The following is a 23,832-nucleotide window of genomic DNA, read 5'->3' on the forward strand; positions in this document are numbered from 1 at the left end:
TTGTTACTTAACACAAGTAAGATGCGTATTTACTACTCACTTTAAAATTTACCCAGCATCTGTGAGACTCTACTCTCCATCCATCTGATCTTGGAGTGGCACTCTTTTCTTTTTAATTAATTAATTAATTAATTTTTATTTTTGGCTGCATTGGGTCTTCGTTGCTGCATGTGGGCTTTCTCTAGTTGTGGCGAGTGGGGGCTACTCTTCATTGTGGTGGCTTCTCTTGTTGCGGAGCATGGGCTCTAGGCTCTCGGGCTTCAGTAGTTGTGGCATGTGGGCTCAGTAGTTGTGGCTCGTGGGCTCTAGAGCGCAAGCTCAGTAGTTGTGGCTCACGGGCTTAGTTGCTCCGTGACATGTGGGATCTTCCTGGACCAGGGCTTGAACCCGTGTCCCCTGCATTGGCAGGCGGATTCTTAACCTCTGTACCACCAGGGAAGTCCCTCTTCCTTTTCTTTTGAGACAGTTCTTAGCCCTGCCCATGGGTACTCATGGCACCTAGAGCTCAGGGGGAGGGAGGACTATGGTTCCCTTCATGTTTCTTAGGGGATGATCAGCCCTCCCTGTAGCCTGGCTGACCATGGAGATCAAGGCTACAAGGAGTGCTTCTCACTGTTTGGACGCTTGTCAATGCCACAAAGGCCGCATCAGAAAGACAATAACCACAGAGGATTGCCTGTGGGGAAATGGCCCATCCCTCTTGCAGGGGACTGGCTTTCAAAATGTTAGAAGCAGCAGAGCTACTCCCCCACTTCTTCTTCTATTTTTTATACAAAGAAATACCATGAGCAAGTCCACTATGTAGAACAGATAAAAGTGGAACTTCCCTGGCTGCAGCCAGGACAATGGACAGGGGAGGTGGGGGGGACAGAATCCCACCGTCTAGCTCCCTTGCTCTGTGAAGAGGCCAGAGTAGAACTACTTTCCAGATTGTTCCTCGGAATCCTAAATGAGAAACAGCTCTTACTGCAGGATATTGCTAAGGACACTGTTCTCCTCTCGTATGGTTCTCCTTTTTTTCTAGAAGGATCCACAGAAGGACTTTCTCACAGGGCTCACTTCCAGGAGTCCTTCTGATTTTTTTTTTTTTGAGTACTTAATTTATTTTTTATCTTCTTAAGGCTATGACTTATGCCCTTCTTCGCATCAGCCACGTAGGAAGCGTGGAGCTGATTTCGTGGGCCCTTGCAGGCAGTTTCTTAGGACTTCCTGGGACACATTGTGAATTGTAGACATTAAGTCAGGAATTCAGGTATCATTTCTACCTTATTTTCTTTTTACTCTGATTTTCACTTTATTATTTTATTTATATTTTATCAATTTATATTTATTTATCTTCTATCTTACACATGTGTGCACATCACCTCAAATTCTTTCTGGAATAAAATAGGATAAAAACGAATGCATGGGTGCGTAATGATATTACAAAGAGAACGTAACAGACTGCCCTCAGCAGCCATCGTGTGACTGCACTTACCTCACTAGGGTGGAATCCATCCACGGGTTCAATGAGCTGCCAGGCCTGCCCTCCGCTCCTCTGCCACTCCTCCGTGACTGCGGGGCGTGCGCGCACACACACACACACACACACACACACACACACACAGGGTTAGAGACATGCTTTCCTGAGCAACAGTCAACACCCAAGAGCAAGGCTGTGAAGGAGGCTCCTCCTGGGCCCATGCTTACCCAGCCATGTCTGCCTCTGCTGGGGGCTTTCTGAACAGAAATAATCTTTCCATTGTGTCATTATTTTTTCTCTAACTCAGGAAGACAAATGTGTGAGAGTGTTGGATGAATGTGGTTTGTAGAGTGAGGAGGGTGGTGGGGAAGGGTGAGCTCGAAAATATTCAGCATCGATTTAAGTCCATCTCGTTTCTCAGTGGCCAGGAGGACAGAATTTCAGGAGTAGGAGGAACATATTAAGCATTTTGTTAACATCTCCTTTCATTGGCTGCCATTTCCACACACTGCCTGCACATGTCAAGCAATCATCATTAAAACTCACACAGTTCGTCAGAAATAGAATTACCTAAAATGATCTGGACATCACATTTAGAGTGAGTATGGCTACAGAGAAAACGTTATGAGCCCCAAAATGATGAACAGCAATAAAACTGTCCTTCAACAGGGGTGAGACCAAGAATGTCAGTTGCTCCAAGGCAAAGGCATAATGAACTCTACATTATAATATCATACAGTCAATAAGAGCTCCTCAAGGAAACTTCAAATCCCTAGAGAGCCTCCAGAGAGAAAAATGTGAAACCTACCATTCCCAGTGTAGCCCATGTCCTCATGTCCCTGGTGTCCAGAGAGGGGAACCGGCACAGCTGAGATTCCTCTAGTTCTTTCCTCTTCACTTCACAAAAACTCAAGGGCAGGGATCTGTTCCCTCTTGCTCTCTTTGTTTATCTCTCTTTTGCCCCAAGGGAAGGAATGGAAATGCTATTAGGGGCTTTAACTGGATGAGAGAAGCTGGACTTTCCCAGGGCTGAATCAATACTATGCTGCTTTTGTAATTAGTCCTAATATCACGCCAGGCCGTCCACACTTGCTACCCAATCCTTGTCCCCAGAGGGGCTGCAAGTACTGCTGTCCTTCTCAGAGCACAGGAAACAATTCCTGCTGGTGGTTTGGAGTCCTATACTGGATCACCAATTCCTGTTGGCTTTTTCTCTGCCAAAATGGCCACCACTGAGCCACTCTCTTATACTTTATACCTGGGTTTTATTGGAGGTTGCTAGAAAAAGCAGCTAATGGAAAGTGGCCTTTGCATTTCTTGTGAAACTCAAATCAAGGCTATTGTCCACTGTGTCCTCCACATGTGGTCACAAGGGAGAGATTGCTTCATGCTGGTAAACGGTGTATCTCTCTGAAGGAATGTTATGTATCTGCTCTTCTGATAGGAAGCTCAGAATTACAATGATACTGAAACCACATTAACCCTTATGAAGGCTCATTTGTTCTGCTGAACCAGCTTGCAGACCTCACAGTTTCCTGCCATTGGCCCTAGGTACCCCGTAAAAGAGCCTTGGGGAAGCTTGCCTGGCTCTAGCTTCAGTTTACCTGGCTGTTCTGTTTTTTAGGCATGACCTCGGAACCAGATTTTCTGCTTCAGGTTCAATTCTGGGTGCTTCACCTTCCCCTCTGGATCTGACACTTTGAAGCACCTGTGGGTCCCTCCTGTCTTTCTGGGTGTGCCATACTGCCCCAGCCCAGCTCTGCTCATCCTGGCTCACCTGTCATGCATTCCCCATGCTTGGTTCAGACTGTTCTTTCTCCCCCTTGGTCGGGAGAGAATGGGTCACTTTCCTACTTGTTTTTTGGGTTCTGCTGTTCTACTTTCTAACTTTATGCTGATTCTCTGAGCCATTTCCAATCTGAACATCCAATCAATTACCCTTAATGGAGCACCAGGCATTGGAAGGGTTTCTTCAAATACAAAGTCCATGTCACCCCCACTGAGCCCCCTCAGTGCTTTTTGTTCTTTTGTACTATTTGTCTTATCTCTACTTTGCAGCCCCACAGGTTTTCTAATACAGAAATCAACACTGATGCAGAAAGGTCCAGCCCAGGCAAGATGTCAGCCTCCTAGGCTCCTCTGTGACTTCAGAGGTGACCTCGCTTCCATTCTATTTGCACTCCTTTCCTTCACGCAAATCCTCAATGAACTTTTCAATCCTTTCTCCTGCTTCTCCCTTATTTTCAGTTGGGTTTCACCTTATGCTATACAAATGTTAAAAAGAGAAAGAAAAGAAAGAATGAAAGAAAATCTCAATCAGGTGTTAAGTTAACTCCCAGGCCTGTTAGACAATGGGAACCAAGCCCAGTCAAGACCTGAGAAAGGGTTGTATTAAAGAGATAGACAGCAAGCCATGGGCCTGACCTGGACCGCTCACACATCCTCTGACCCAGCAGGGGTAGGAAATTCCTCATAACACTTTTTGACTCTTCACATTGGCAGAGAAAGTTGTGTGACAAATTGAACCTAAACTTGTGCCTTCACTGGCCAAGAGAATGTTCAGAAAGGAATTACAGTGATCTGGAGATCTGGAAAGTCGACAGTGGAAAGCAAATTTGAGCTTATAAATGAAACACAGTTTAAGCCAAGATCGTGTTCCTGGAGAGGAATGTTTGTTAAGAGCTCCACATTAAAAAGACCAGGCTTTCTTATACCCGTGTTTCCTCTAGTGTGATTCAATGCTAGTCTTACGAGGCTTAAAGTTAGTCTAGGCTGTTTCCATTTTGATTTGAATTTTATGTGCATTACTAACTACCAAACTAAAAACTATCGCCCTTAGAGAAAGGGAGAGGTGGTGATAGATATTATACTTCATGGAACAGATGGACATAATTTAGTCATCAGAATTAATGACTATTTTTCAAAGTGAGAAGGAATGGTGATTCTTCTACTCCCCTTGGAGGCTTGATCCCATAACGTAGGATATTCTCTCATATGATTATTATGTCTCTGAGGCTTACCAGCCACTGAATATCTGTAGACATAAGAATTATAACACTTACAGGAAGAGTCAGTAACTCACAGGCAAGAGTTTAAGGTCTTACCTGTATTATGACCAGTGCTAGACAGAGTGACCCTTTTTAGTTTGTTTATCTCAGGGTGAAATTTTGCTTTCTTAGAATAAATGCAATACCAGACAGTGGTCTCTACTTCTTCCCTGATTTAGACTGGGTGGTCCAAGCAGGGTATTATGGTAGGTTGGTCAGTTCCCTTCCTGCCTGGGGCCATAATTAAAAATAGGCAGATAAATTCCCGTTTGTTCTTTGGAACACTTGAATTAAAATAAAGCTCTTGAAAGATCATGAGCGATCTCTTTGGATTTGGTACATAATGCATTTCCTTTATTTGTAAAGTCAAAGAAGCTCTGCTAATGACCAGTTTTTCAGAGATGCAATAGAAATCACAGGAGTTTCATAGAACATTTGGTAGCTCCTTGATGATTAGCAGATATTTAAAAAGAGAAATCTGAATTCTGGTCAGCACTATGAAGTCACTGGTCATTTTGACGAACATACACTTGAGGGGAGGGGAACTAAGAACCAAAACTCTAACTGAGTTGTCTTAGAAGCTGAGGGGAGCTGGTGGTATATTTAAAGTGTCAGTGAAAAAATGGTCTCGTCAGCCAAATGGCATGCTCCTTCCTCTGTTTGGGAGGTGTGGTGGAGATGAAGAAAAAGGACATCACCTGCTCAAGCTGGCATTTCCTGAAGGGAAAAAAAATTGCTGCCTCTGTTTAGCTCATAACCAGTTGGAGGATGAGTCAGCAAGAGATAAAAAAGAGTCTTTGAGGTGAGCAGTCATCTTTTGGTGCTGGACTGAGGCTGTCAGAGCGGAGAGCAGATAGGTCTCGTGTCTACTCTCAAGGGACAGGGACCCTCAACTGTCATTTGCTCTGTCACAGGGTGTAAAATTGTAAATCTCATATGAAAAGTGATATTTGTGAGGCAATAGCTCAAATACAGTATAGAAATGAGAGCAGAGATTTTCGTGTGACTAGTGAGACTGCAGATTTAATCAGTGACTCTATAGGGTTTTTATTTCTGATAAAAGGAAACTGTGATAAGGAGATGCATTTCTACCATAGCTTCCTGTGAGGAACTCAAAGTGATGCACAGGCTCAGGTGGTGATGGGGAGAGTTAGACATTGAAAAAGAATAAACATTTATTATCCATCTATCATACGCCCTGGAAGAATGCAGTAGGTGCTTTACATACAGTGATGGTGGTGGCGATGGGAGGGTGTCAGCTAACAGGTATCGGAGTCCTTACTACATGACAAGCACTGTCTCTATCCTTACATAGAGCCCACGGTTTAGTTACTGTTACCTTACACAAAAGGAAGCTAAACCTGAACGGTTATTTCATTTGCTCGAGGTTACACAGCTATTCTATGTCTGAGTTGAGACAGGAATCCAGGTCTATCTGGTTGTAAATTCTGGGCTCTTTGTATAATAACATATTCGCCTACATAAGGTAGGCCAGATTTCCAGGATGAAGAGCTGCCCAGCTGGGGCAGCTTATCCACGGAGATGGATCTGGGAGTGGATGCGCCCTCTGCCTACTCTGGAAAATGCTAAAATCTCAAGGTAGGCATGCCCTTTGCAGTAGTCTAACATTGGGTGTAAGTTAAGACCTTACCACAGTTCTTGAAAACTAGATAAAAATGCCAGCTCTCTCAGAAGCACACATGATAGCACGTAGCCATTAAATGCATGATGCTGTATCGGGTGTTTCTGGAGGCAGATCCCAGAGTACCATTTCCTCTGCCTCCACTCTCCCTCCCACTGTATCTTCTCTAGTGGAGACTAACTTCATGTGGAGAAGGTGAAGAAGGCCCTGGACCAAAACTGGACCTTCATTTTTAAGAAACGTCAGGGAATTACAAAAGTCTCAGCAAAATCCTTGAACTGCGGATGAGAAGTGCCAAACAAGGAGAGATACCTAGGAGGTTTCTCAGTAAGGTGACCAACTGCCATGTTGATGTAGAGTGTTCAGGTTAACTGAACTTTTTGCTATTTTATTGCATTTATTGTTGCTCTGAGGATAAGAACGTGCTGAGGAACCTCTGTTTCCAAGCATGTGGAATGCTGGCCAGTATGGGGGTCCAGGAGAAAGCTCTTTTCCCTGTATCTTTCACGAAGAGAGGACTGTTCTGTTTTGTTAACAACCGTATTCCCAGCACCTACACAGCACACAGGAGGGCTTAGTAAAAATCTGATGACTAAATGACTAAGTTCTTAACCTTGGAGCATTACAGGAGCCTTATTTATTAAATTTTAATGTGTGTTTTAATTTTAATAGATCATCTATGGATTATGTACAGATGCAGAGTCTGATTAGGTACGTCCTAATTAGGAGTGGGGCCTGGGGCTCTCTGCATTTATAACCAGTCCCCAGGTGTATAGATGTTGCTCATTTTGAATTATGTATTAAGTGGCAAGGGTGTGAGGGAATGGTGCTTTTTCCTGGATGCTGGCTATGTACCAGGCATGGCATTTGGGAGGATTACACATTATTTGACATAATCATCACAAAGACCTGTTATGTAGATATAGTGTCTCCATTTCCAGGTCTGGAAAGGAGGGTTTAGAAATGTTCAGGGAATCGCCAACAGTCCCAAAGATAATACATGACAGAGCTAGAGATTACGGTGGAAAATGAAAAAGTCTCAAGTGAATGCTGGGCAATATTGTATTTTTTAAAACTTTATCTATATTCAGGGTGGGTGATGATCAAAGATCACTTGGTGGTGCATCTGTTTACACCAGGAATTCATTAATGAGGCTTTAACTCTGCATTTTAATGACAGGTTATTTATCAAAATGTCTCTCCCCATGAGAGAAATACATATCACCTAGGCAGGAAATCTAGTTAACGGAGATCAGTCTTGTTGAAAAGATGTTCAGAATTGAAGTACTAGAGTCTACAATGCAAAACGTGTCAGCTAATGTAATATTTGATAATTCATGATGGCCATCTGTCTCATCCCAGATGCTTGGGCTGGGGGAGCTGGTGGTGGGGAGATAGAGATGATAAACTCTGTATGAGAAATCGTCCACTCTTTGCATACACTGCAAAGCTTTTCATTAGCATCATCTCAGCTGGCAGTCAATCAACAGAGACTTTTCTCTCGCAAAACAGTTGCTTAGCAATGAAAATGGGACTGGAAGGATTAAAGTCAATAGATAATAATTTTTCAGAGTCAAGATGTAAAGGATAAATCCAGTAATCATGGCTGTTTTCTTGTGGCCACTCATCAGTGACCCCAATGTTTGGATAGAATGCTAGAAAAGCAGCAGTAATGTTCTTTCCAGAAAGCTGGGATATGGTTTGTCCACTTTGCCATAGGCATCTGAAGTCCTCCCTTTGAGACTCATTAGTTTCATCATGTGTGAGGTCTGGGAATCTGCCTTGTTTTGAGTCCTTAGGTAATCCAGTGGCCCCCAAGGAGAGGCAGTGCCTTACCCCTCATTCCGGTCACACTCATCTTTAGCCCAGCCGTAAGCGGGCCATTGCTAAACTGTCAAGAATAAGTTAGATGATTCCACTGATCTGTTGGCTCCCAGCCCAAAGCTGTTTCCAGCTGGTCACTGGCTCTATTGCTTCAGGGATTCTAAAATAATGGTGAATTAAGGAGGTGATGCTAAGTTTCCACCTTTCCAGAAAGAGTCTCACACTTTATCTTTTTTCAATACTCAGAGCTATTAATGCGTCAGAATGGGCAGAAGCGACCCTGCCCAATATACTGCTTGTTGGCTTGTAAACAAACGCCTTGCCCAGGTAGACTCTAAATGGTAGCTGCTGCTTCTGTCTTGTGTCAATACCTAAACCAAGCAAAACTTACTTTCTTGGAAGTCAAAATCCATGTAGAAAAGATTGAAGTTTGTAAATTTCTGGCTGGTTGCAATTTTTTTCAGCGTATTGGAGAGTTGTTCTGCTCTCTGAATATAAAGGAAACAGGGAGAATTTCATGAAACCTAGACTTGGGCTTTAGGGAGACAATTCAGGCAGAACAAAGAAATCAATAGTCCCCACCCCACCCCGACTACAAATCACCAGCAGAGAGCAGCTCTGCATATTAAATTCCATTCATGCACAAATGGCCGAGCATACAAAACTGTTCAAATTCATTAGGAACAAAATCAGTGCAAATTAAAGTATTAAGATACCACTTTCTCCCCATGGGGTTGGCAAAGAAAAGATGAACAATCATGATAATAAAGAGTATTGCCATGGGATATGTGATTGAGAATGTCAACTTGTTTAACCTTTCTAGAGAGCAATTTGGTGATAGGGATCAAATCGTTAAACATGACATACTCTTTGACCCAATAATTTCCTAGGAATTTGTCTTAAGGAAATAGACATGGTACACAAAGACATACATCTTCATATATACAAAGGTTCATCACAATGTTATTTATCATAGTGGAAAATTAGAAACAATCCATATGTCCAACACCAAGGGATGAAATAAATCATGGTACATTCATATGCTCTATTTTCTAAAATGATTACAAAATTATGATGTGGAGGAATGATTATGAACATCAGAAGGTACAAAACAATATGTAGGCAAAACCCCCAAAATAACTATCTATGAAAATAATATTGGAAAGACATACATACATATTAATTTTGGGTGGTGGGATTTTGAGTGATTTTTTTTTGTATTTTTTACATTTTCTAAGGCTTTTAAAAAATTGAAATATATTTCCCTTGTAAAAAATGTTTACTAAACTCCTTACAAAGAAATTATTTACCATCTGTGAAAGAAATGTGGGAAACTTTCTCAGAGAAGGAAGGCTCTGGGGCACCTGGTCGTCCCCTACCTTGGAAGAATTTCAGCCCTGCGTACACTTAACCTTCATCACTTCTCTGACTCTACAAATATGCCTAGGACCAGCTTTCAAAGGCGTGTGTGTGTGCATGTACACGAGAGACAGGCACACATAGAGACAGTGATCGAGAAACCCAGCAAGAACTACAGACTCAGCGAGGCAGAAGGAGGGAGACAGGTCACCCCGCATTCTCCCGACTCCTCAAGCATCCGGGAGTTTGTTTCTTTTATTCACCAGCTTGGAGGCCATCGCCCTGCCAAAATCCCATCCCCAGTGAAAACCCTGCAGCAAACACAGGGAGAGAATGATCAAAGACAGTATCAAAGGGCCTGCGACAGCCCTACCTCGGAAGTGAGAGTCCGGAGCGTCTTATTGGAAGACATCCAGCCGTGGCAGGGGCTGACCTGAGAGCAGGAAAACACTGATTACAGAAGAACAGTGCTGGTTGTGGGAACATAGCTTTGGAACAAGTCAGCGTGAGCTCACCTGGAGACAGTTCAGGAAGGAGTAGAAATGCGCGTAGGTCACGTCCTTGTTCAGCTGGCCTGGAAAACAGAGAGGTCTGGCATGTTGCATGCACTCAGATATAGCAGCCACCTAGGGACCCTGGTGGGTGAGCCTGCCTCTCTTGCAGAAGGCTGACGCCTCCAGGGACCTGCCCTGGCTTTGCATTCGGCATTGCTCTTGAAGATGCCTGTGCTTTCCTTCCTTCTGAGCCCCCTAGAAATTCAGACCTGGGGTTGGGGAGCGGCCCCAAGTTTACTCCTATCTCGAGCTCTTCGCAAGGGCTAGGGCAGGGTGTGAGGGGCCTGACCTTATCTGGACCCCAGGTAGAGGGATTCAGGGCACCGTATGGACCAGAACACCACTAACCAAGGACCTGGCAGAGCAGTGGCTTTCTCCTGGCAATGGTATGAAACGCCAAGTCCCTGTGGGGTCCAGGGAGCACTGAAGGTGGGAGTTGACTAAATCCTCCTCCTTTTGTGTTTATGAAACATTCAGGTCTGACCCAATTATCCCATGCTGAGGACCTGGTGGGACTCTGGAGGGTCTGAAGGTCTGACCATGCACTGTCCTGCAGTTTGGTGAATTGAAGTTTTCCACAAGTGCTTGTGTGGCCATCGGACTGGGGAGGCTGGCACGTTCGTTATATCCCTTCGTGGCCCAGTGGTTATCTTATTTGAGCCGTCATTAGTAGCTAGGCTCTATTTTTTTGCTGCAGGTTAAAGAAGTACATACGCATGAAGTGGTAAGCGCCAAATGTGAGTTCATGCAGAGCCTTTCCAAATATCAGCTGTAGACCCAGAATCTGGGGGCGTTATTTATTCTCTCTTCTCACCTCCCACCACCGCCCCTTCTACCGTATCGCGCGCCCCACCCCCGAACCGAGGCAATTCAAGTTTCATGCTGTGGCTGAGACACAAAATCCAGGTTCTCCCAAATCTCAGGGGTGAATGACCGATGTCTTATCCATTAACACTTCTCTCACGCTTGAAAAAATAAAGGAAAATAATAGGGCCTATCTCGGAGCGAAGAGAAAGATTGAAGGTGATAGAACACGGTCTTATTTTTCACGTACACCTCAGATCAGTTAGACTGATAGATTCAATTTTCTTGTCATAGGGGAAAAATATATTATCTCTCTGTGTGGGTGAGTGAATCCCAGGACTGGAAAACCACAGGCTCATTATCGCCATTAAAGTCACAGTGACACACTGGGTCTTCTCTGTGCTCCAAAGGTGTCTGCATTTTCACATTTTAGATGAATCCCAAGCCACTGGCTTCTGTCTTCACTTTCATTTTATGGGCTCCACATGGAGCCCTGAGCTCCTTGATCCATCTTTCTTCAAGATCCTGTTTTCCATCACAGAGGCTGCTTTCCCTCTATTTGTGTGTGTGTGTGTGTGTGCTTTTGTAATTTGCCTCCTTTCTGTATGTGTCCCTGCCCGTCTCAGTCCAGCCCAGCTGCAGTGACTGACACCTTCAACCTGAGTTCCCCACCCTCAATCCTCCATGTGCCCGGAGGACCTGGCTCTCGCCCCCTTCCTAGCAGCAGCCTTCCCTCTGCCATCTTATTTCTTTGTTGGGACAGGGGGCCTTGTAATAAACCTTAGGGAGCTTGGCTGGGGCCCTGACACCCTGCTTGGCCCTGACTCTCACCTGGTGGCCTCTTTTCCCCGCCCAGTGGATGAAGTCTCTTCAACCTGCTGGAGGTGGCACCTCATGCCTGACCATAAATAACACTCCTGCACCCTCTCCCTCCCCACCTGCAAGACTGGACTGCTCTGCTATCCAGAGGGACTGGAGGTTATCCTGCCCCTGGATACTGGAAGCTCATCTGCTGGCTCCCCTTTGGGGGTTAAGCTGAGCCATAGCCTCGCTGTATCCCAGCTTACTCCCCTCTTCCTACTGTCTTACTGCTGAGGTCCCAGAACATGTTAGGATGAGACCACAAGGCATATCCTCCTTCTGGACCAATCCCTGTTCCCTCCCCTTCAAGTCCTTGCAATTCTGGCACTGGCTCTAATTGGACCAGGTTGATGGAGGGGAAATTCTTAGGTGAGTAGGTGGGTCTGTGGACAGGATAAGCACACATTAGCTGTAGTTAGAAGAAAACTGGGAAAGGTATAATGGGTTGGTTTCCCTTCTCTCTGGTATTTCCGCCTATTAAAGGTCAGGGTGTCTCTGGGGCTGGTCATGTGGAAGGTTGGCTGAGAGTGCTTGTGATGGGTTTATGACGAAGAGGGAAAACAGTTCTTATGCTTTTCTCCACTGATTGGAACTGTCAGTTAGTCATTCGCTCTTTCTTTTTACGTATGACTTTTCATCCTTGTTACTTTAATGGTATTCTTCCATAGCGAGAAGCCCTGGTATAAAGACTGATCCTACCTATATGTTGTACCTACATGCAAAGAGGTGGTGTCTGTGACTCCCTGGTTAGAAAGTGAATCTGGTGAAGAAAGGTGGTCATGAATGCCCAGGACAGGGGCAGAGGGCTGTCCCACAGTGGCCAGGAACCATCAGTGTGTGTGTGTGTGTGTGTGTGTGTGTGTGTGTGTGTGTGTGTGTGTGTGTGTGTGTGTGTGTGTGTGTGTGTGTGTGTGTGTGTGTGTGTGTGTGTGTGTGTGTGTGTGTGTGTGTGTGTGTGTGTGTGTGTGTGTGTGTGTAAGGGGGGGAGCCTGTGGGTTGGCCCAGTTGATACCATATGCTCCCTCTGAAGATCAAAGGGATCTACCCCAGCTCCTATAGTAGCAGCTCGAGTCTGTCATGTGTATGTTCTTTAGGGCAGAGTCTTTGGCATTTATTTAATGCTGGGACCACAACTGAAATTTTAGCTACAGTAAGAGCTTAGTACTAACAAAGATCAGCCACACCTTCATGAAATACCATCTGAGTGTATTAAACCTTGGTAAAACCACATTAATTTAGACAGGGAGGAAGCAGTAATAAAATTGAAGGCATACTACAAGGTATTTTAAAATACATTAGGTTTCAAGTTTAAGAGTAATTGGGACAAAATGGAGCTTTTGTGGATATTTTGTGGCAGAGGCCCTTCAAGGAAGGCCGACTTGCAGACTTATTTGTAGCCAGCACTCCCAGATTTCTTGATCATAGTCTAACCCTTTGGATAGCTCCCTGAATGCATATGGCTTAGAAAAGTGTCATTGGCCCTCGGTAATTTCACTGTCAGAATCTATATACTATTTGTCCTTTCCTTAGAGGACAAGGACTTCATCTTAGCATCATTTTTACCCTCAAAGCACGTAATAGTTATCTCAGACATATTAATGGAAAGATTGCCTTCCTTATAGACTGTGCCTGAGAGGACTCATCCCTGGCCAAACATAAACTTTCTTGAAAGATCTAAGAATGTATAATCCTAATGTGTGAGACTTACTTTCTGGTAATTCCTCAAAAAGACAAAACATTCTCACCAGGAATTTTAACTGCTGGTAGAGCCTGTGGGGGCTGTCACAGCCCTTGGCAGCCAGGCAGTGACTGGGTCGTGACTCACGGACAAGGCTAAGAGGAATGATGCTAGCCCCTTCCTCCCCAGCAGGAGTCAGCAAGACACCCATTCTTGTTCTGGGCCTCCACTACCTGCAGATCTCATGCTGTGGCATTTAATCTTCTCTTTCCTGAATAGTCAGGCTCAATTCCCACCTGTTTACTGAGGCAGCAGAGAATGTAATCACTGACTCAGGGCTGCTCCCCTGACCCCTTTTGCTCCCTGGCCTCTTTCTTAATCCTTAAGGGGTGGCTAAAGTCAAGTCTACAGATTATCATCATCATGTTTCTTGGCTCAAAGGCAGAAGAAATGGAAAACCCCTTTTATTTGCTTGCCCCACCCTTAGCACAGTGCCCCAGGAATCAGACTCAGGTATGTGGCTATTGATTAAGATGAGATCCACCCTAACCTGGGCAAAGCAACCAGGCCTTGAGGCTGAGCTAGCATTCACCTGCTTCACTGCCGGTTCCTGTCTGTGGGAACGAAGATTCACAGATTGGATGTGGAGCAGGGCAGAACGGAGGCAATGAGAGGGCAGCAGCCCCCTGTTCAAGCTTCTCACCTTATGTGAGTTAGGAGCCTGCCAAAGGAGGAATGAGGAGGCTGGGTAAATCCCACCTACTTCCCCAGTCTGTTTAGGAAGGACCCTGATGCTTCGTTGAGGAATTTATGATTTACTTCCCATGGCAACCAGGCAGCAGGGATAATTTAGGATGTGAATAACAACTGAAAAACATTAAACAAATTTTAGGTGGTGATAACTTTCTCCCTAATTGGATTCCCCCTACTCCCAAACTAGAGTTGTTTATATAGAACACACTTGTTCCACCCTTTGCTCTTGTGCTGTGAAGTGCTAGTCTAGATCAGCGGCTGGAGGGAGGCCATCTGAGGATAATGCAAAGCCCAGAGCAGGGTTTCTCAACGTTGGTGCTATCGACATTCTCGGTTGTAGGGGGCCGTCCTGTGCACTGTAGGATGTTTAGGAACATTCCTGGATTCTACCCCTTGGATGCTAGTAGCACTCCGTCTCCAGGGGTGATATGATAATGGGCGGGTGGGTTGCCCCTGGATGAGAACCACTGGCCAAGAGAATCCACCAAGTGATTGATGAGTCCCCTGATCAATCACCTTTTTCCTTTCCTTGCTCTCTTCCAAGTTACATGGAGTCATTTTTACATACTATGGTTGAGTCAAGGGAACGGCCTGGCATATCTGAGAAAATTTATGGAGTCAGTCTAACCGCAGTTCATGGGAAGGGAATGGGATTTAAAGTCAGAAAACCCAAAGTCAAGTCCCTATTGGTGTGACAGAGTAAATTGGGAGCACATCTCCCCTACTCCCAACTTCCCTTCCCCAAGCATTTCTTAGCATGGGAAAAATCTAGGAGTCTGAGAACATCTGTTGGGGGAACTGAACTTTTCATCCCCAAATGGCTCAAAGAGACATGATCAGCCCAAGTGGTTGTCCTTCACATGTCCAAGGCAGCCCAGAATGGAGTCAAGTTCACTGTGTGATCAGGTTATCATTTCTAAAGGGCATGGTCAAAGCCGTGTGAATAGGAGGAACATGCTTTCCACATGAGAGGCTGGACAGTGTTTCCTTGGAATAATAACATTTGTGGCACATTTCATAATTGAAGAGAAAAATGACTTCAGTCACATCGGTGGGGAGCCTGGAATGTGGACATGTTCCATTGTTCCCCAGTGAAGGGACCCTAGTGGAGGGGTCAGAGCCCTTTGAGAGCTGGTTAAAGGGTCCCTGCTCTTATGTGGGGTGATGTGGAACTTCCTGCGGGAGCTGGTAGGGAGGTTGGCTTAAACAGGAACTACAGGAGGAGGACAAGGGGGGATTGAAAAGGCACAAGGATGTTATGTATGCAAGGGAAAGCTCTCCACCTCTACCCACTAAGGAGGGCGCAAAGGAAGGAGTTTCAGGTCTTCCCCCTCTGAACTGCTCGCCTGACTCATAAGGAACTGCTTGGACCTCCAGGACAGTGTAGCACCTGGGCACTGTCGCTTGGGTTGGTCTAAGGAGGTGGCTTTGGCAATACCAGGGAAAGGGCAGCCCTTTTCCATGAGAGACTGGCACAGGTGCTGTCGATATGGGGCTGAGGGGATGGTCCCCAGGCCCCTCCTTGTAGATGCCTGTCAGAGAGGCCTGAGGCCAGCACTCCCCATCCTCCCTCCCTGCTTAATTTTCTGTAGTAAAACTTATCATCCTCTGACTTTTGGAGTCTTTCTACCACTGTAACATAAGCCTATGTTGACAGAGATTGTTGACTATTATGTTCACTGATGGTTACACAGTGCCCAGAACAGCGCCTGGCATATAATAAGTATTTTTGGAAGGACATTCTTCCCTGAAACACAGAAAGAGAGCCCTGCTACACCCGGCTTGCATATACAATAAGCTGTGCAACATTTGGCAAGCTACACAACTTCTCTGAGCCTTAGTTTTTTCATCTATCAAATGGAATTAATAGAAACATTTATCTCACAGAATTGTTTTAAGGATCAGCATGGCAGCCCTTCCCAAGGTGAATTACTACTACTTTCACAATGTTTGTGAAGCATCTGGCATGCTAGAAATTCTATTAGAAATTTCTTGGAACTTTAAAGCATTTCAGAGCCAAGGACTCCAAGAGAGTGTAGAAGCAGGGAGCAAGCCCTCTGGAGGACCCTGTTGTACAGAACTCTTACCTGGCCACCAGGGTGCACAGACGTCATTAGAATCCTGGCCACTAGGGGGCACTCACCACCGAGGTTTGGAGAAATCCTTCCCTTTGTCTCTTTCCTATCTCTTGTTTGGGCTTCATTGGCTCCTTCTAGATTTCACCTTCAGTGAAGGAGTTTTAAACTCTTACCTTTCAGTTTGTCCTAATTCTTTGCCAAATACATCTGCCCTTTCTGACTTTGGATCTGGTTCTGGCCACCTTTGGATACTGACCTTTTAGATCCTGTACCTGGGTGCTCTTCCCTTCATCGTTCTGGTGGCATTTTAGGTGTATTCCTATATGGTTTGAACTACATATATCTGAACTACGAATACATTGACATTGTTAAAGAGTAAAAACATATTCAAACTGATACCGAGAGGATGATATCTGCTGTGCAAATTATCCCAGAGAAAGGTTCCATCTGGTAAGCCGTTTAAAATAACATGGCTGCCATTTGGCAGGTGGGAATCTAGATACTGCAGAGTCTGCATGACCTTTGAGTAAAATTTTTCAGGAGTGGTCATTGCTGGGACGGGATCAATCTTCCTGTTCACAAAAGAAACAAAGTATCTTAGTATATTATAGGGTAAATGCACGCAAATATAAGACCCACCCCCAAAACACACACACACACACACACACACACACACACACACACAGTAGTTATTGGTGTTATTTGCAAAATATTTCTGGTTTCTGGACTCCCTTGTGGTTGGGTGGGCCAGGTCTGGCCTATGAGTTGTGAGCACAAGTGACATGTGTCATGTTTGGTTGTATGAGAGCCTCCAGGATGCCCTTTCTCTTTGCCATGAGTCTGGGCAATGTTCTAGAAAGCAGCTGCTTCACCAATCTGAGTCCTGGAACAGAGCTCCATGGTGATCCCTGATGGACAATGTAGTGCGAGTGAATAAATATTTATTGCTTTATGCTACTAAGATTTAGGGGCTGTTTGTTCCTGCAGCATAATTTCACCTATCCTGACTGTTACTCACAGTTAATAGGATCAAAGGGTTCTGGTATTGCTTATTATTTGTTTGACACTTTGAGCTCTGCAACTTGGTCTTTAAAACTTTTCACATATATAACAGTCAGGGAGATGAAATTTCACTGAGAAATGAAGTGACATTATGTGTCCACATTACATCTTTCCATTCTACAGTGAATTTGAACTTTCATGAATTTCCTGATAGACTGCTATTCCAGGCTATACCCCTGCAACAATATCTGTCAACAGATAATTCCAATTTGCAACACTGCCTTTCTCTATATAGAAGTGCGTGTGCTCTACAGAGGATATGTGAAATTTTAAATTATATTTTAATCTTCTTGTTCCACAAAACTAGTGAAAACAGAAAAAGGAAGTGCTGAAAGTAGTTATAAGAGCACAGTCCTAAAATCAAAGAATTTAAGACAAAGATGTAAATCATAAGTGAAAGTAGCAAATCTTTAGCTTCAATTAGACATTTACTGAATTTAAGCTGGTTGTCTTATTTTCATTTGGTTTGGAAAAGAACAAAAGTGAGGATTGTACAAAATACTAGAAATACATCATTGAAAGTTCCATTTAAATCTCCCTCCCTCCCTCCCTCCCTCCCTTCCTTCCTTCCTTCCTTCCTTCTTTCTTGTTATCTTTAAAAGGCAAGGTATACACCTGGAGACTGTCATACAGAGTGAAGTAAGCCAGAAAGAGAAAAAAAAATATCGTATATTAACACATATATGTGGAATCTAGAAAAATGGGATAGATGACCAAGTTTGCAAGGCAGAAATAGAGAGACAGATGTAGAGAACAAACGTATGGACACCAAGGGGGGAAAGCGGGGGTGGTGATGGTGGTGGTGGGATGAATTGGGAGATTGGGATTGACATGTATACACGAATATGTATAGAATAGATAACTAATAAGAACCTGCTGTATAAAAAATAAATTAATTAAATTAAATTAAAAAAACAAAAAAACAGGGCTTCCCTGGTGGCGCAGTGGTTGAGAGTCCACCTGCCGAAGCAGGGGACATGGGTTTGTGCCCCGGTCTGGGAAGATCCCACATGCCGCGGAGCGGCTGGGCTTGTGAGCCATGGCCGCTGAGCCTGCGCGTCCGGAGCCTGTGCTCCGCAACGGGAGAGGCCACAACAGTGAGAGGCCTGCGTACCGGAAAAAAAAAAAAAACCAAAACAACAAACCAACAAACCAACAGAAAAAGATTTAAGGGAATAAAGAAAACTACGGAGTGGCTAATAAATTTACATAATAGCATTTCAGAGGGCAATGATAAAGGCTATCACTCTGAAGCCCAGAACCTAAGCGACTGGCAAGTTTAACATAATACTAACATACTTTCTATTGAACTGTTTAATACAACCTTTCCTCCTTCCCTGCCATTAAAAAACACTTTGATGACTCTTATCTACTACAGAATGAAATTCAAACTCTGTGGTTTAGCACTAAGACCCTCTACTGTCTGCTCTTCCCTATCTCTCATTTCTTTTGCTTCTCCCAGGATAGGATGAGCTGTTAATGCCAGTGTTTGTAGATGACCACACCTCATGTTACCCATTTTCTTTATTTTTGAAACTGCTGCCTGGCCAAATGCTCAGTACTGTGAACTATACTAGTAGTTGTAGTAGGTAAACTACACTCCATGTAGGCAGGGATTTTGTTTTGCTCACTGCTGTATTTCTAGTGCTTGGAGCAGAACATTACATGTAGTAACTATGTGTTGAATAAATGATTAAAGGATTGAATCAATAAATGTAAATACAGGGAAAAAAAGGGCAAGGTATAAATAGGGATTCTAGAATATTTTCTGGCTTTAATATGTAAGTCTATTATTGTTCATTTTTTGCACTGCTGACTTTTGTACAAGCCTTCAGGAACCTATCAAATTTGAATTAAGATACTAACCTGCATTAACCTGGGAGTTGAAAATAGAATTCTCTTTAGGCTTTAAACTGCCTGTTGTTAACCTAAATGGAATCATGCTGTAAGTTACCTTCTATTTTAAGTCCTTAAAATTCCAGATTTACCTAATGATCCTGGAGTGGATTGAATAGCCTCCCTCAGAATGTGCCCTTATTTGGAAACAGGGTCTCTGCAGATGTCATCAGTTAAGATGAGGTCATACTGGATTAGGTTGGGCCTTAAATACAATGACTAGTGTCCTTTTAAGAAGAGGAGAGACCCACACACATAGGGAAGAAGGCCATGTGAAGCTGGGAGTGGAAACTGAAGTTATGCTGCCACAGCGAGGAATGCTGAGGATCGCAGGGAGCCACTAGAAGGGTGAAAAGACAGGAAGGATTTCCCCTAGAGACTTCAGAGGGAGCGTGGCCCCGCTGGCACCTTGATTTTGGACTTCTAGCCTCCAGCACCGTGAGAGAATACATTTTTGTCTTTTGAACTCACCCAGCTTGTGATATTTTGTCACTGCAGCCCTAGGGAGATTGATACAGCTTCCAAACCAGAAAAAGTAAGTTCATTACTCACAAGCTGGGCACGACACACAAGAGACACGGGAAGAGGAGACAGAAAGAAGCCCCTAGGGGTATCCACTATTGTCACTTTTAAGGGAGCTGCTCCTAAATGGAAATTGGTGTTGTCAGTTTGGAAGGAATGTTTCAGAATGTGTCAAAACTTGAAGTTGGTTCAACTTTTGACCTTGACATTTCTCTTTTGGGAAGTTGTCCTATCATAACATTTCCACAAATGTGCAAAAACGTACATACAAGTATGACAACATTTCTTGGAATAGAATAAAATTGGGAAAAGCTAAAAAGCCTGGCTATATAAATTATAGTAGATCCATGCAGTAAACCTCTATACAGCCATTAAAAAGAATGAAGTAACTAGATATAGGTGATGGTTGCACAATATTCTGAATGTACTCAATGTTACTGAATCGTTCACTTTAAAATGCTTAATTTTACATTATGTGAATTTCACCTCAATAAAACAAAAATTTTTTTAAAAGAATAATCTGTATGTCTTAGCATGGAAAAGGCTGCTAAAAGGTATTGTTGAGCGAAGAGAACAAATTACAGGGCAGTGAACATAATATGATTTTATTTCAATGAATATTAATCAGTCTGTAAATTAGAACTTACATAGAAAAAATCTGGCTGCAAATACAGGAAACATTTCTATTGGTTAGCTCTAAGCAGTGGTGCTGGGGTGGTAGGGAGTGATTCTGGAGAAACTTTCACTTCCTAGACCTGTATTATTTGAACTTCTCACAACAGATGTTATTTTGTAATCACAGAAACAGTCAAAATGAAAGGGGTTCTCATATCATTTTTATTCTTTCTAAAATGAGGAAGAAAGCTAAATATTAATGGGAGGGGCAGAAGACATTGTAATTTTATGTCATTTCCCCTCTACCTATGTCACTTAGTGAAATAAAATGACTTTTCATGTTGTTGCTGTCCAGAGGGTGACAGGCTGACCATGGGTGTGAAGGTCACATGGGCCAGGTTGTGAGCGGCAATATGTCGCTGCACAGAGGAAAAGGTGGAGCGAGTCTGATGTTCAGGGCGTTCGGTGTGGTTGGTGTATGTGATTCTGCACTGGGTTATGAGTTCCTTGGACTTTCTGAGAGAGAGAGAGAGATAGGAGGAAAGAGAAAGAGCTGTCCCATTGTACAAAACCCCAGCATGTAGAATAAAATGCTATATTCATGTTTTTCATTACTTTGGCGAAAATTATATAACTTTATGAATAAAAAGCTCTCCAGCCTGCATAAAAAGCACTCAGAAGGATTTGAGAATAGGTTGCCTACCTACTAGGGGCCAAAGGTTGGTTAAGGCTTTGGTTTGATTTGCAGATGCACAGAAGCCCTAGAAGGACCCCAGTTTGCGAAGGGGATTGAGGCTGCCTTGTGCGTTTGTTCAGACCAGGAGAACGAGGTTCAGAGTAACCAGGTTTTCTCTTCACTGTGTGTTTGGAGTGTGACAGCAGGGGTGAAACAAAGCAAGTTGGGTGTCTATATCCTGTCTTCTGTCATTGGTAAAGCTAGAATGCACAGCTATTAACTTTTGCCTTGGCATCTCAGGGTTGGTTTTTTTTTTTTTCTGCTGCTGATACAACAGCTCTTTGGCACAAAGCGATGATGCTGAGCTAAGACTCTCCAACCACCTAAAGGCAAGATGAGTTAAGATGGAGCAAACTCTCCCATACTCCCTATTTAATGATTATTTTTTAATTAGAGACACAACCCTGATGATAAACAAAGAATTTCAGCTAATTTGCATTTATGAAAGGGCACCTCACAAATTAAGCAAGCATAACCAAAATGGCTAATTGCTACGCAAAATCAGAAAGTAAGCCTTGGTATATATCCAGAGAAAAACATGGTCTGATAGGATACATGCACCCCAATGTTCATTGCAGCACTGTTTACAATAGCCAAGACATGGAAGCAACATATATGTCCATCGACAGAGGAATGGATAAAGAAGATGTGGTACATATATACAATGGAATATTACTCAGCCATCAAAAAGAATGGAATAATGCCATTTGTAGCAACATGGATGGACCTAGAGATTGTCATACTGAGTAAAGTAACTCAGACAGAGAAAGAGAAATATCCTATGATATCGCTTGTATGTGGAATCTAAAAAGAAATGATACAAATGAGGATATTTACAAAACAGAAACGGACACACAGGCTTAAAGAATGAACTTATGGTTCCTGGGTGGAGGAAAGGGATAGTTAGGGAATTTGGGATTGACATGTACGCACTGCTATATTTAAAAAGGATAACCAACAAGGACCTATTGTATAGGTCCTGCTGGACCTACCTATAGCACAGGGAACTCTGCTCAATGTTATGCAGCAGCCTGGATGGGAGGGGAGTTTGGGGGAGAATGGATACATGTATATGTATGGTTGAGTTGCTTTGCTGTGCACCTGAAACTATCACAACATTGTTAATTGGCTATACTCCAATATAAAATAAAAAGTTAAAAAAAAAAAAAAAGAAGAATGGAAGCCTTGGTGTTTCTGCTGGAACATTCTCCAGTCATCATTGCTTCATCACGTACAGCTAGATAATTTACATACGCACATCGCCAGGTAAACCCTGTACTGTGTATAGCAAAATTAACCAATTCTTAGTTCAGGCAAGGGCAAAAGGGTCTGAGTGACAGGTGGTGGGTCACCTCCTCTGGACGCTATAGATGGTCCCTCTGAGCCTATCCCTGAAAAATTCTCAACACCCTTTGATCTGTGTATTCTTTCTCCTCCGGTGATTTTTTTTTTTTTTTTTTTTTTTTGCGGTACGCGGGCCTCTCCTGCTGCGGAGCACAGGCTCCGGTCGCGCAGGCTCAGCGGCCATGGCTCACGGGCCCAGCTGCTCCGCGGCATGTGGTATCTTCCTGGACTGGGGCACGAACCCGTGTCCCCTGCATCGGCAGGCGGATTCTCATCCACTGTGCCACCAGGGAAGCCCTCCTCTGGTGATTTTTGAGGGGACTTAGCACTAGTATTTTGGGGCCAAAGAGTCCCAGTGGTTTGGGAAACACCTCCTAGGCCTGCCCTGCTGTCAAAGGCCGAATGGGCTGAGCTGAAAGTGTCTAAACCTCTTCACGCAGGTGCTCTGGAGCCCACGTCAGGTTCACTTTGCCATCCCGCGTTTGCCTGCCACGGCAGTGCCCTGCACCCTTCCTCACACACCGGTGAGCTCACGCCGGTCAGTCCTGGAGAGGTGAGGGGTTGAGGGTGCAGGGCTTACAGGGGAGAACTATGAAAGCCAGGTTGAGAGACGTGACGCTCATTCCAGGAAAATAATGGGAGAGAAGACGGTGCCCAGCACCACGCTCTCACACGTCAGGAACACGTGGTGGGCTTGGAACAGATAAAGAGCCTCATCTTTCGGGTGACTCAGAGTCTGTCTCTGTCCTAATGAATTGTGCCTGATCATGTAAGGTAAGCCTCATGACTTGGGTGCAGGGCCAGACGCCATCATTTCATTACCCTGGTGGGTGTTCCAGCCAGATTTCACTGATGGCTGATGGCAGGGGTGCCCCCCTCTCAAGGAAGAAGGCAAACAGCCTCTGCAGAAAACATTGCCCAGAACCAGAGTGAAAGCCCAGAGACCTGCTGTGGTTGAGTGCTCAGATTTCACTCACAGCTAGCTTTCGTATTTTTGAAGCATCCAGGTAATAGAGGTAGCCCTTGGCTTCAGGCCCCCCAGTTGTAATCACATTATTGACCTCCCACCCAACCTCCTTGAGGAGGCATCTTGACATAGACTGGGAATGGGGTGGGGTCTCAATGGGCCCACATTACCCGATGCATAGAGATCCTGGGTCCCCTAAAAGAGGATACGGCATGCTGGCTGGTAGAGAAACTCATTATTCCCTTGGCTACCCACACCTTCACTGAGGAGGCTGGGAGAGAAGACTCCTCTGAGCAGCAGAGTTCTAACCTTCCCTTCTCTGCTGGTTTTCTACCCTTGACTGGATAGAATGGATTGTTTCCTGGCAGTTCAGGCTCCTTGGAGTCTGTGATCTATCAGCATCTTGACTGCTTCCTCTTAATGCAGTGCTGGCCAGCTGTCCTAGGTGACATCTGGAACATCGGCATTGCAGAAAAACACTTGGGGGCCGGCGACACAGACAACCTCTGTAGGGCGGCTCTGGCTCTCTCCATTAGGTGAAAACTGTTCAATTTATAATGTCTAGGTCCACTATAAAAAATGGAACCATGTCCATTTCTGTGGCTAGTGTTAGATGCTTCTATTTTTT

General features: G+C 44.2%; 1 protein-coding gene across 2 annotated transcripts in view; it reads right to left on the minus strand.

Annotated features, from left to right (window-relative positions):
- Nucleotides 1-23,832, minus strand: part of AOAH (acyloxyacyl hydrolase) — a 178,366-nt gene that overhangs the window by 9,669 nt on the left and 144,865 nt on the right. For both annotated transcript variants that reach the window (XM_060108349.1, XM_060108348.1), the window contains 5 exons: nt 16,462-16,634; nt 9,850-9,908; nt 9,708-9,767; nt 8,367-8,463; nt 1,478-1,554 (listed from right to left, as the gene is read on the minus strand). In XM_060108349.1, the coding sequence (XP_059964332.1) occupies nt 1,478-1,554; nt 8,367-8,463; nt 9,708-9,767; nt 9,850-9,908; nt 16,462-16,634 (466 nt within the window). The remainder of the gene's footprint in view (nt 1-1,477; nt 1,555-8,366; nt 8,464-9,707; nt 9,768-9,849; nt 9,909-16,461; nt 16,635-23,832) is intronic.

Source organism: Mesoplodon densirostris, chromosome 9 (genome assembly GCF_025265405.1).
Source record: "Mesoplodon densirostris isolate mMesDen1 chromosome 9, mMesDen1 primary haplotype, whole genome shotgun sequence".
NCBI classification, from domain to species: domain Eukaryota; kingdom Metazoa; phylum Chordata; class Mammalia; order Artiodactyla; family Ziphiidae; genus Mesoplodon; species Mesoplodon densirostris.